At 34.8% G+C, this 13,095-nt stretch overlaps 2 protein-coding genes across 2 annotated transcripts; one reads left to right on the forward strand and one right to left on the reverse strand.

The window, feature by feature from the left end:
- Nucleotides 1-13: 13 nt before the first annotated feature.
- On the forward strand, nt 14-1,174 carry LOC129319662 (uclacyanin 1-like). The gene is made up of 3 exons (XM_054964752.1): nt 14-305; nt 941-1,018; nt 1,116-1,174. Exons 1-3 carry the CDS (start codon nt 14-16, stop codon nt 1,172-1,174), a joined length of 429 nt encoding a protein of 142 aa, XP_054820727.1.
- LOC129320084 (chloride channel protein CLC-d-like) lies at nt 971-12,614 on the reverse strand. The gene is made up of 23 exons (XM_054965259.1): nt 12,073-12,614; nt 11,860-11,932; nt 10,837-11,058; nt 10,696-10,742; nt 10,502-10,600; nt 9,681-9,755; nt 9,471-9,559; nt 9,051-9,191; nt 8,888-8,958; nt 8,723-8,802; nt 8,363-8,506; nt 7,514-7,573; nt 7,355-7,429; nt 6,686-6,837; nt 4,819-4,954; nt 4,618-4,749; nt 4,072-4,149; nt 3,930-3,985; nt 3,734-3,820; nt 3,510-3,666; nt 3,326-3,427; nt 3,139-3,226; nt 971-1,530 (listed from the first exon to the last, which is right to left on the reverse strand). Exons 1-22 carry the CDS (start codon nt 12,253-12,255, stop codon nt 3,170-3,172), a joined length of 2,316 nt encoding a protein of 771 aa, XP_054821234.1. The 5' UTR covers nt 12,256-12,614; the 3' UTR covers nt 971-1,530; nt 3,139-3,169.
- Between the last annotated feature and the right edge of the window lie 481 nt (nt 12,615-13,095).

Genomic DNA, 13,095 nt, shown 5'->3' on the forward strand with positions numbered 1-13,095 from the left:
AGTGACACATGAGATGTACAAGTCATGCAATGTTTCAGCAGGGACTCCAATAGAAAACTTCAACACAGTAAATGGCTCTATAAAGATCAACAATCATGGCCACAACTTGTTCATGTGTGGATTTCCAGGGCACTGCCAAAAAAGCCAAAAGGTTGATATCAATGTGATTAGGGCTTCTGCAACAAAATCTCCATCTCCATCTCCATCAACAATAGATGATGATGATGATGATGATTTTTGTTCTTGCCCTAACAAAGCTGTCCCTTCCATGGCTTCTTTAAACCTTATAGGACCTGTTATGTTAAGTATATACCATTTATTTAAAATTCAATAAAATATTGATAATTCACCTTTTTTTTCCTTCAAGGGGAGGGGTTGCCTGTGTTTCTTGTGATGAAATAAATTGGAGAAAATGACAAATAAATCTCATCGAAATAGGTAAATGACAAAATATTATAAAATAGGATAATTACTTTAAAGTTTCTAAAAAGTTATTTAACATCATTTTTGTGAAATTACATTTATGACCCTTAACAAAATAATAAAAACGTAGTTGTTAAAATCTAAATTGAAATTATTAATAACAAAGTTAAAGTTGTTAATATAAAAAGTATAGTTAATAATTTAATCGTGCAATAACGAACATGATTCTTATCTTAACAACTTCAGTTTAAATATTAACAATACTAGCTAATTATAACTTTAATTTATCTATGCAATAACAACTATAGTCTTTATATTAACAACTTTACTTTCCTAAGGACTTCAGTTTAGGTTTTAGCAATTATGACTTTTATTATTTTGGAGAAGATTAAAAACATAATTTTACAAAAAAAAATGTCAAATAAATCTCTAAAAACATTAGAAAAATTATCTCATTTCGTGGTATTTTTTATCATTTGCTTATTTGAATGAAATTTATTTGACATTTTCCCAATAGGCTATGACCTCAAATTTGTGTCTTTAAAGGTGGTGCAAAGTTCATATCACTTCATTGACAAGAAAACAAATTACAGATGTATTACAATGTTTTTAGAATTTACTTTCCCTAAATTTGGGGAGGTAAATTATCAAGCCCCTCTGACTGACATTTCTTCTAAATTCTCATCTGACAGCTTCCTTAATACCCCAAACCACATTATACTGTCCAGGCATTCTGCATAAGAAGACTTAAACCAACACATCATGAAAGAAATGGCAAGAATCCATTCCTTCTCATTCTACCAACTCCAGCCAGCTATGATGAATCTTCTTCCCTCTTTCTCTAGTTGATAATATACAAAATTTTTCAGGGCATGCTTTCTGCAAACCCCCAGAAAATGACTAATAATTGGGGATAGTATAACCATTCTAACATGACCAACAAAAACTATAAGAAAATGAGCTTCCAGGAAAAATGTAAGCTCAGAGGACTACTTTTAAAGGGAACTTTTTGAGTTGAATTCCTCATATATTTGCGGGCATAAGCCGGAAAACCATTAAGCAAATGAAGCTCAGTATCTGCAACCCTTGTCATCTTGTTGCAGAATCCTGCAATATGGAAAAAGAGAGTGAGGATTATAGTGTCAATTTACTATGGGCAGTATCTACGACCTGGTCAAATATATAAGCAACTGTGTATATGTTACAACCTTGGATTGTTGGTGAAGAACAAATATGAAACTGATGAAAAAGTTGAACTACAGAAATAACAACTTTAGGACAATACGGCTCAGTTCAACAATAGTAAGAGCACGAAAAATAAGCCTTATCACACCATAAGGGGCACAAAATATTAGGCGGCACAAGCTCAGTTCTTTGGGAATGCCAATTATTATTAGAAGATGGAAATGCAGCCTCATTTCATTGAGTTCATCTGACATTTTACAGGAAGCCGCAAGTTTTTCCGTACCCAGATCCCTCCACTCCAAATTTCTATCAGATTCATGCTCTTCTAACTTACAAGAAGGGTTGAACTTGGGAAAAGGAGATGCTTTTATTATAAGGGCCTTGCAGAGGCATGTGATACTTGCAGGCTTTAATTAACTGCTCATTTGTTTTACAGTTAATATTACCTATATTAAGCATTATCACTGCCTATTTGGATTTTGAGATGAATGAGTGAGATCAATTACTATCCAAGAAAAACAAAAAGACGGGATGTTTATACAATTTTCTGACTCCTGCTAGTTGAAAAGGTTGGATTGGATTTCCAGGAGGCTTCGAGTAGAACCCATTTTGATTTGGTTCCAAGGTAGGGGGAAGTCTCCACCATAAAACTAAACCAGAGAGCTTGTAGGTCTTAGTTGTGGAAGCCCGTCCATGAAGAAGGATTTGAGAACTTCTTTTTCAAGATAAAGAGAAACCAAATCCAATACGTCTCACTGTAGCTGAAACATAACATTACCACGAGACAACCGAAAACAAAAAAGCACATGAAAATTAAAATTTCCCATAGACAGACGGCTACACAACTTGGAAGAAAATTGAAGAATATATATTGAACGGAATCCAAAATCTCAATGGAGATCAAATTACAACACAAGCATGATATCTGCTCAACGGATCAGAATCTTTACTTTGGAGAGAAAAGTTGATAACGTTGATAACAAATTAACAAATTTTCGATTTTAAGACGAACAGCTATTGTTGAAGGAGCCAAATGGCACCGTAAAATTCATGTGGTATAATACTTGCTATTATTGTCGGCAAAATTAAAAATACAAGTTTTACCCACAAAATTTACAAATGAAATCTATAAATAAAAAGTAAAAATAAAGAAAAAGAATAATGATCATCAACCAATGATGGTTATGTTGAATAGAAGGGATTCAATTTTCCTTAAAGAAGATCAAAGAGGTCAAATCTTGTAAATAGGAAAGAATCAAGTTAGGAGAGCTACTTACAATTGGGTCCAACAATGCTTGACTCTAACTCAATAATGTCATATATCAAATAATTGAATAAAAGAGAAAACAATGATTATCATGAACTGAGTCGCATGTCTGTGCAATGTATAATATATGAAAAGCTCATCATACCATTACCGCATGGATAACCTCATTCATGCTCTAAAGCACTATGTAGAAATAAAAATCACTAAGCCACCAAATCATGGCTCTCAGACTTCATATATAATCTAAACAAACAGGAACTCACTTGAATCAAACAGATGTAACTGAGTGAACCATCATAAAGACATTACACTAGTTGGCCGGAGCTGTATTGTATTCACATTTTCTGTGTCCTGCCAACATATCAATCGCGAAGTAAAAAAGATGAAGGAGAATTAATTTTCTGTTGTTCCTATACAATCAAAAATTCAATGATCAGTGAGAAAGATTACCTCAATCAACAGATCTTTTCTAGTTATCAAACCAAGCACACAAGATGGGCGTGGAACAACAAATAAATGCCTCAAACCTAGTTGGCGGAAAAGATTGTAGACCTGTATCATCAACAAGAATTAAATGACTCTACGACAAAAAATGGAGAATGAAAGAAGTCTTTGAAAGATAAATATCACACACCTTAGACAAAGACATATCTTCAGGTACAATATAAGGTGAGGGGTTCAAAAATGGGGCCAGATCTATGTACTTTTCTAAGTCATCTGAACTTAGATGAATATCATTTAGACAGATTCCTTTACTAGAAATAGGCTTTGTGAATTCATCAGAATGATGCCTGAAAAGTATGATGAGCCTTCAGAATACAGAAGAAGACCAAATTAAAAGTGTTCATCAAGCATTACCTTATCAGGTTGGCCGTGCCTCTGGTATCACCAGGTATAGGAATATGCTGGAAATCAACCTTCGAATGCAGAATTACCAATAGATGACTGTACCCAAATATAGATATAGGAACTTTAAAATTCAATCAATGCAAGCTCATGAATTGAACGCCCAACCAAATACACAAATAGACAGAATAGAAGAAATTCATATTACCTCCGAAGCACTAATCCAATAACAAGTGATTCTCCACTTCTTGTGTGATCAATGACCTATGTATTGTAAATTAGAAAACAAAATTTAAACATTGAAGGAATTGAAAATTAAAAGAAGGTATCATTACAACAGCTGTACATACAGGAAAGCCATTGTGTTCATTGCTCCGAAGAATGGAAACTGCATCTGCAACTTTGACAACACGAGGGAAAGAGACCACCTTTGACAAAAATAGTTAAATATAAGATAATTTGCCAGAGGAATATTTTAAAATGCAAAGCCTGTGAAATATAAACCAATTGGAGCAAATACTATGACAAAGCCTATACTCTCACTCCCTTTCTGTCTGCCTTCTTTGTACAAAAAACCAATCAGATTCCTCACATTCTGAGGATGATCAACTACATAAATTCTTTATTCTTGCCCAGACCAAAAAGAAGAAAAAATATATATATAAAGCTGATCTCATTCAACATATGACAATTGACGACCTCATTTTCCTAAGACACGGATATTTGAAAGAATCTGGGATGACTAGTAGCTTGCTCCTTTCAAATTTGGTTGATACGGCCATGTTTTCTATGTTACTAAAGGTTTTGTTGCTGAAAACTTTCACAGTGCAACATAATTTACTTGACAACAAAAAATGGATAGGCAATTTCTTAAGAAAAAATCAAAGAACATGTACCCTTCTGCTCCCACAGGCCTCCTTTGCTGTCATATTCCGCATCTCATATTTAGGCCTTGATTCCAGCAATGGGATTCCCTTAAGTCGTGCCTGCTCTTCATAAAAGCCCTCATTAAAAGCATCACCAACAGCCTGTAATGGAAAATGCTTAGTGCTATTTAAACCGATTCCTTTGTAGACAGGGGAGTTCAAGACATATACCTTGGATATGAGGAGAACAAGCATAATAAGCGGTAAAAGTTGTAAGTTATTTGTTATTTCAACCATAATGACACAGAGAGACACTGTCATTCGCATGGAACCTCCAAGAAAAGATGCAGCTCCCAATAAAGCATACCTGAAGACAAGAAAAGCATCACATGTACAATTCAGGGCCAACAGAGAGCGCAGTGTGTTGCAAATTATTCTTAATAGAAGAATCAAGTCCTATACAAAAATATATACACCAGTAGAATACCATCTAAATGAAGTTCATATTTTTGCAGAAGAAGAAATTGTCAAGAAATTTTGAATAGCATCTATTGAGAACAAACAGATGGAACTAAAACTTCAAAAACGTTTGTATCCTTTTAATTACCACAGCCAAGTCATGTTTAGGATTTAGAAATCATTTTGGTCAGAGGACTATCCTCGCATGTTAAGCAGAACATAGGTAACGTAGCAAAATTAGACAGTAAACAGCTGAAACCCACTGTAGAGCACAGATAACTTGTTACAGGAAATTCTAATCAAGCTTGGCTTTAAAGAAATCCAAAGAATGCACCAGATTCTAAGGCAACCTCAATTCCCAACAGTAATCAGTGTATAAGTTAGCAATGATAAAAAGCATCTACAATTTTTATACAAAGTAATGATCAGTTAGTTATTTTGAGAACCACTAAAAGAAAAAGTCTCTCCATCTGCTTCTAAATGCATGACAAACTCCAAAAACCAAAGAAAAATGGTGCACAAGGAGCCTAGAAAAAACTATGGCACTTCAAAGGACAATGAAAGCAAAACCAGGAGGAAAAAAAAATACTGACAACAAAGGTCTGAGAAAACAACTTCTAAACAAATAAAAAAAGTAAATAAATGAATAAATAAAATAAATCTAACAAAAGCAAAGTAAATAAAATAAAGAAGCATGGGGAAAGTGGATGAAAGACAATAAAACAAGGACCCCCCTAATTTCTTCCTCCTGTCGCCCTTCAAAAAAAAAAGAAAAGAAAAATAAAAAAAGCATATTTCAAATGAATATAACCTAGTTCTCTAGTTCAAACCAAAGACTGTTGAAGAATGAAATGATGAGCTGTTTAACCACTCCTTTACATGAATAAAACCAACTCACAAAACAAATTCCTAATACTTGAAGATCTGCTGCTAAGGTCATAGCCCCCTCTCCAAAACACTGAGAGAAACAAAGCAGCCTTGTGTGGCTGCATGAAAATTTCAACGTGATGCCATAAACGCCAATTGTTATTCAAGGTTAAAGAGTGATGGCTAAAGATTGGGATAAAATCCATTCTTCTGGTAACACCAATCTCCTATTCAAGATTATAAAAAAAATGGTCACCATCTTAATCCCTCTTCTTGATAACTGTATAAAACATGTAACAGAAAAGCATCTATTGAACAATACCAACATCTTTAAGATGTCTTATAAACCTTACATCCAAAGCACCTTCAATTAAATCACCTCAATATGACTCAAATTTGAAGCATATTTATATGCAGCTATGGAAAATAAATTGTGATTGTTTTTTATCTTTAATTAAGGAACTAATGGCAGCTGGGAGATATTGCACCCATCTAACATTTTCATGTAGAGACAAATACACATAAACAGTGCAGCTCCATTAGCAGTCAAGAGAGAAGGATAGAATATATAATTGTCAGATATAAAGACAAACACATAAATCCCAAGGGGACCAACAAACATAGATATCTGACCACATGGTTGTCAGCTAGATCTTCAGAAAGAGAATGCATCTTTCTTAGGCACCAGAGAAAAGGATACTAAAAATGTAGTCATGTGTGCATGTGTCTTTTTTATCATGATTTTGAAGAAAAGCAATAAGCAAACACCCACGTTCCCTCTTCAATGTTGAGCTTTCTGTAATATTTTACAACAAGCATGCCAACGAGACGTCCATATGTTGATCCTATCATAATTCCAGGAACAAATTGACCAGCTGGAACTGCAGTACCAAATGTTACAACCGCTAAAGCATAGAACATTACCTGCCACATGTAAGAGAAATAAGCAATATAAAAGTAATTAAAGCATAAAACGTGCTGACTACCTCCCTTAAGTGGCTATACAAATAATACTCACGTTAGGAATGTCATTATTTTTATATACAAAAAAATAAATAAATAAATAACTTTTGTAGCAGGCTTATAAACTAGGAAGTATGGACGCCTGGACATAACATTAACTTGAACATGACAAAATAGCAAAATCTCAAGCGTCTTTCGATAACCAAAATTTTGCAACTGTAGAATCATGTCTGATATATCAAACATGGATACAGCTCCTCTTTTAAAGTGCCCAAACTTTATAACTTACTAAAAGTTAAAAAGGAAGGAAAAGACGGAAAATTTTGAGTTGACAGATCTATTCTTGAGAAAAAAGCTTAAACAAAAAAACAAAAAGAATCAGATACAAGTCAAACATTTCTCTTGCAATATAAAAAAGCAGGAGAACAAAATCTCCCAGGTATGAGAAGTCCAAAGCAATAGGTGAAGAATGCATTACCAAAAAGGTCAATAAACTTTGGGGACTGTACTCATGTATTGTTTTTGCACTAAACAAGTTCCTTATGGCGTCATCCTGAAACAAATGAGAAGTAACTTAATGTGTCAAAGGAGCTAGAAAAGAAAAATATACAAAGATTTCCAGAGATTCAATCAAAACCTGTGTATTGAAGAAAATTGTGGCAAGATCATTGTATTCCTTGTCTTTCCTACAGAAGAACTGAAAAGGGCAAAAAAAAAAAAAATCACAACTCAATCTCCAAGGCTTGGAGCACAATTTCAATCAACTTTAGAAATGAGATAGCATTTCAAAAAAATATTCTCTCTCCTTAATAATAGTTTGTAAAAAATAAATTTATGTGCATTTGACATCCTAGTTAATCCAGCATGACTATTTCTCACAAAGTTCTGGTTACACTATTTCAAAAGCTCAAGTCAGTAATTTTAAAGCTATAGGAGAGCAAAGTTTTTGCATAGTATTAAAACCTTCAAATAAGCTGTCAACCCTTGCTACCCTCATTCTCCTGATTAAATTAAAATTTTAGATCAAGGGTCAGCCTATTATGTCAGTAGGAGTTTTAGATTTAAACCTATTCATGTGCTGACACCTGACAACTTAAGCCTTTAGAATAGTTGGTTTCTCTTTCCCAGTTTTGTTTCAGTTTTGGTTTCAGATGTTCTTTGATGTTGAATCTTTCCATTTCAACTATCAAACTCTCTCTTTTAATCAACGAAGATTTATTATCAAAAGAGAGAAAGAAACAGAGAATAATATGTCCTCCTGAAAAAAAAAACAAAAGAAAAGAAAGACATGGAAAAATCAAAGAACAGACAAAAGAAAGACATCAACGAAGCAAAGCTTTTCCGTCTTTGTTTATCTGACAAGATATGAGGATTATAAAGATTGTGGCTAGATAAAATTGAAGCCCAACATAAACACTAGTTCAAACAAAAATTTTGAAAGAATAAAGAATCTCAAGGAAACATAAAGAAGAACAAACAGTCTTACATTTACATAATTCCCGTACATTCCAGGTGGTCGAGGACATTCAATAATAGAATCAGATTCAGGGCACGGACTACATTTTCTTAGTAGCGGCAAACCAAATGAAATAACTGAAGTTAACACAGAGACGAGGCATGCTTCAATGATCTGTAAGACAGAGGAAGGTATGAAGAGGACAAAATTGACAACAGCAAGGGAAAAATTGCATCCCGCAGATTAAACATCACTTCATGTACAATAACCTCTATCTTCATTTCAGTTCTTTCTTGTGTTCTTTTCCCTACATATCTTTTTCTCCCATTTATTTCAAATACGGAGGTTCTGGAGAAGATGGTGATAATTGGATCAAAGTCAACACCATACCTTGATTCGACCCCCTTTCTTGTGCAGATGATTTTGACGCCAAGAAGCCACATAAAGGGTAAGCTGGTTAAATAAGGCTCCTGCAGATTTTTTTCACTAGGTTAATGATAAGAAACTGAAATCACCAAATAATTTTAAGTTCAGAACAAAGGTGATAATGCCTACCTAGCAGTCCTCCGATAACCCCAATAACAGCCATGGGTAGTAACTCAGAAAAGGAATAATCCTCTTGACCACTAAAAGTAAAGCCAGTCAAAAAGGATTAAATTATAAGTGAAATTTTAGAACCCAATTGGAAGTAAGAAAAAGTAAAAGCTCATATGCTAACCCTGATATATCCCATATGATGAATCCACCCGAGCCAAAATGTCCACACTTTCCACTCTTACACCACCCCATTGCAGTACGCACCACAACAGCCACAACAGCAGAAGTGAAGAAGACACGCCACATCAGTTGACTTCTCCACCTTCAAGTTCACCCCAAAAGAAAAAAGTTAATGCACAACATTAGATTCTAGCAAAGGTGAATGTACATTTAGGAGCTTCTACAAATAAATAAACAAGTATATGCATATGTAACAAGATATTGAAATACGTATGTTTATACCAGTGTCAATGGATCTTTCCTCAATCCTCATATATGTACATTAACAAGTTATAACTATCGAAAAGACAAATATGTGATCTTCAAAGCACGTACTTCTAAATAAAGAGAATCATGTAACCAAGAATAAAAATGCTCTTACCAAGATGTTACCTCTTCCAATGCAAACAAAACACCACCAACTGGAGCTCTAAATGCAGCGGCTACTCCAGCTGCACACCCACAAGTTACCTGTTCAAGACGTCAATCACATAGGAAATGAGCACCTCCTTTGTGCTTTCAAGATTGGCGCAGGATTAATAAGAGATGGTATCCCCTATGGAATTCTAGATTAAAAGGACAATTAATTTACAAGATCTCGCTGATCCCGATCACTTTTGAATACTTGAAACCACCTTGAATTTAGATGATACTTGGCAGATCCGCCCTGCTCATTACATGGCATCAAAATGTTATTTCAGTCTTGTCATGCAGACAAATACACGTCTACAACAAAAAAGCTCATGAAGCTCAGCTTCAGAAGATAAAGTCCATTGGGATGCTAAATTTCATCCATATAGATCTATCTAACCGCAAACAAGACAGAATGTACCACAACCCCTTGAGATATCCATAAATTAATTTAGATAATGAACTAGAGATAATTGCACTGAACAATGGTTATGTTCAGAAGCCGAAGATGATTTCAGTACATTGGTGAGAATCTAGGAAGGGGGCAAAATCATGGCACAAGGCAGGAAAATCACATGTTTTGACTCTTGAAAGTGAATTTATAATAAAGTAGCTGCACCCCAAGCAACATGCACTGCCCTCGTTTTATGTTTTAAGAATAAAATCTTTCCTTACATTGTAATCTTTTAATAATATATATACACATTCACATCTGTTCATTCTTAATGCCATTAAATTCTCCATGATGATGGGTGCAATGGTTATAAACAATTAACTTACACCAACACGACCTAGAGAAAATAAAAACTATAACCTCATTTTAAATATTTGAGTTTGATAAAATATCGAAAAGAGATGGATGCAAAATCTAGTGCATCCAATATCTTAAAACTAACTTTAATATAACAACCTCAGTTCTTGCTCCCAAGTGGCCAACAAGGGGGCAAAAAAAAAAAAGAACAATTACGAAACAATAATGAGCACTGAAAAATATAGGCTTACTTGTCCAAGCAAAGAAGCAATACAAGCACCAGTATGCACAAGAGGACCTTCTTTACCCAAAGCAAGGCCACCTCCCACTGAACCAATGCTTCCAAATATCTGTTAACCACTAGAGGAATCTTCAAATTAATAGCAAAAGCATTGACCTAGAGATTATTAACCAAAAAGAAAAAGTACAATGCAAATCATCACACCTTTCCAATCAAGGTTCTGAGAAGGAGGATTCCATGAATATCAACTCCTGCTTGTAAATGAGAATTAGTACTCCCAACATGAATGAAACTTATAGAAAGTAAGGGGAACACATGCAGAGACACTTGTAATGTTCATCTTACCATTCAAGTAACCCTTAATTTCAGGAATACCAGATCCAGCTGCTGCTGGAGCAAATTGTGTGATAATATATACAGAGGAATAGACCAAAACCAAGTTGATCAGGACATATACCAAAAAGCCCACCACATACGATTTCTGAATTATATGAAATGTCAATGAAAACTTCCAGCCAGCGAAGTTTTCAACAGAAATATTGATGAAAACAGCAGCAATTCCAGTACCTGCAAAAACATTGGATGAAAAGTTACATACATTATCAACAAAATTCTAGCACATAATACATGAAAAAGCTAGGGGTATACTAGGTACATGTAAGGCATTCACATCACTGAGCTTTATGCCTATCTCCCCCCCCCCCCTATGAATAACAATCAATCTCTCCGAGATACAGGTGCCTGCCACCTATAAAGGTCTGAACAAGGTTGACAAAAAATAAGCTTTGTAAATTTAGATATAGAAACAAGGAACTATCAGATTAACTACAGACATTTAATTATCAAACCCTCTAAATTAAATCTCTCTCAACGTCATATTTCTTAGCCTTTTGAATTCACTGGCACCATGAATCAAGTCCTTATGCACATGCCAGCATGGATTTTATCAACATTTCTGTTAATTAATTAGTTAGATTATATATGGCACAAAGCAAAATAATAATAATAATAATAATAATAATAATAATAATAATATGTTAGCTATAATGCTTTAGTGCACAAAACGGGAAGGAACGAAAAAGGAAATAAACGTGAAAAGAAAACTTAGAATCGAAAAAATATCATCATATCTGCATTAAAATAATAATAGATAGATAAAAAAAGAAAAGAAACGATTAAAAATAAATACAGACGCAAGATAATCAATTATCAATTATTTTAAAAAAAACAACAAGGATCTTTCCAACCACATACCAAACGACAAACGAGAATAGTTAAAACATTGCGATTCAGAATCAGTTCCCACAAAATTGAAACTTCCGGAAAATATAAGGTTGAGATAGAATTCAACGAGCAAGAAGAACATACCAACGCCTATGAGCAAAGCAAAGAACCATTTCACCACCAACAAATAGCCCATATACAGCTTCCCTCTTAGCGCCTATCAATATCAAAGTACAGAAAAATAATCATTTAATTAACCAGAAAAAAAAAAAGATGCCGCAAAAAATCCAAGCATAATTGAACTAGAATGAAACAGAAACCGAAATAGCAAGAAAGCTGGAAGATAATCAGAGGAACCTGTTCTTCTCGATAAGCATAATTCTCTATGACTTCATAATCAAGGCTCTCAACGCCGCTTCCGTCACTCTTCTTCAACAAGCCAAGAGTGTCGTCCTGGTCTTGGGATTCCTCCGAGTTCGGAATTCGCGACCAAACATGCTTCGCCGTTTCAATACCGTTCTGGAAATGATTTGCCAACATCGTCGTCAATCAGGATCAAACGCCCGACCAAAGATCACGACCTAGAAACCCAAAATCCGCACGGCATAGTCCTAATTTCTTTGAAATCGAAGAAACAGTAACACGTAAAAGGCGAGAAGTCGCTGCTCTTTCTTCCAAATGGCGCAGCAAAGAACACAGAGACAAAAGTAGCTCAGTGTTGCGGAGTGACAACACTTGGTGTGCTAGTTCATCGTTTTCCACGATGAGTATGGCTCTTCCAGGTTTAGAACGTGGAAGTTCAGCAAATTACGCGGAAACGGTGTACGATGGAAGTTGGTTGGCGCCACAATCTCGTGTGCAAGTTACGATTCGGATTTTCCAGTTTGTCGTGTGCCATACAGCCAAACGCAATTAGTATTTACGATCAACGGCTAGTGAATTTTGTTGATCTTGCACCTATTTATTTTTTTATTGGCGTGGCTCCGAACCAAATGACGCGTGATTTTGCACGAGTCTTCCACGTTATTTGACCCAGCCAGCGTCATTGTCCCAGCCAGCTTACATCTTTTGTTCAATTTCTATAAATAATTAATTCTTCAGAGCCAGAAAGAAAAACAAATAATTATTCTCATTTTTATATTTCTACAAATAATTATGAAAAAAACTTTATTATTAATAAGGGAGATGGGTTTACAGAATGTGAATGTGGAAAGAGATTGTAGAGTTTTGTTTAATATTGTAACTAAAGGTGTTGCTGTAGGTTGTGATTGGAAAAGTGCTAGTGTTATTAAAGACACTCAAAGCTTAATTCATGAGTAATGGACTGTTCTCCTTCCTTCGAAAGCTGCCGCAAGGAGGAACCTCCTCCTCATCCCAATG

This window comes from Prosopis cineraria, unplaced genomic scaffold (assembly GCF_029017545.1).
Source record: "Prosopis cineraria cultivar Desert tree isolate PC_DT_omini unplaced genomic scaffold, ASM2901754v1 PC9, whole genome shotgun sequence".
NCBI lineage: Eukaryota > Viridiplantae > Streptophyta > Magnoliopsida > Fabales > Fabaceae > Prosopis > Prosopis cineraria.

Coding starts and splice junctions, on each gene's coding strand:
- LOC129320084 (XM_054965259.1), bottom strand. CDS start 12,255: ATGTTGGCAAATCATTTCCAGAACGGTATTGAAACGGCGAAGCATGTT. Junction 11,059..11,859: donor TGCTTTGCTCATAGGCGTTG/GTATGTTCTTCT, acceptor ATGTTTTTGCAG/GTACTGGAATTGCTGCTGTT. Junction 6,838..7,354: donor AAAGTTTATTGACCTTTTTG/GTAATGCATTCT, acceptor TACATGTGGCAG/GTAATGTTCTATGCTTTAGC.
- LOC129319662 (XM_054964752.1), top strand. CDS start 14: ATGTACAAGTCATGCAATGTTTCAGCAGGGACTCCAATAGAAAACTTC. Junction 306..940: donor TATAGGACCTGTTATGTTAA/GTATATACCATT, acceptor TTTTCCCAATAG/GCTATGACCTCAAATTTGTG. Junction 1,019..1,115: donor CAAGAAAACAAATTACAGAT/GTATTACAATGT, acceptor CTCATCTGACAG/CTTCCTTAATACCCCAAACC.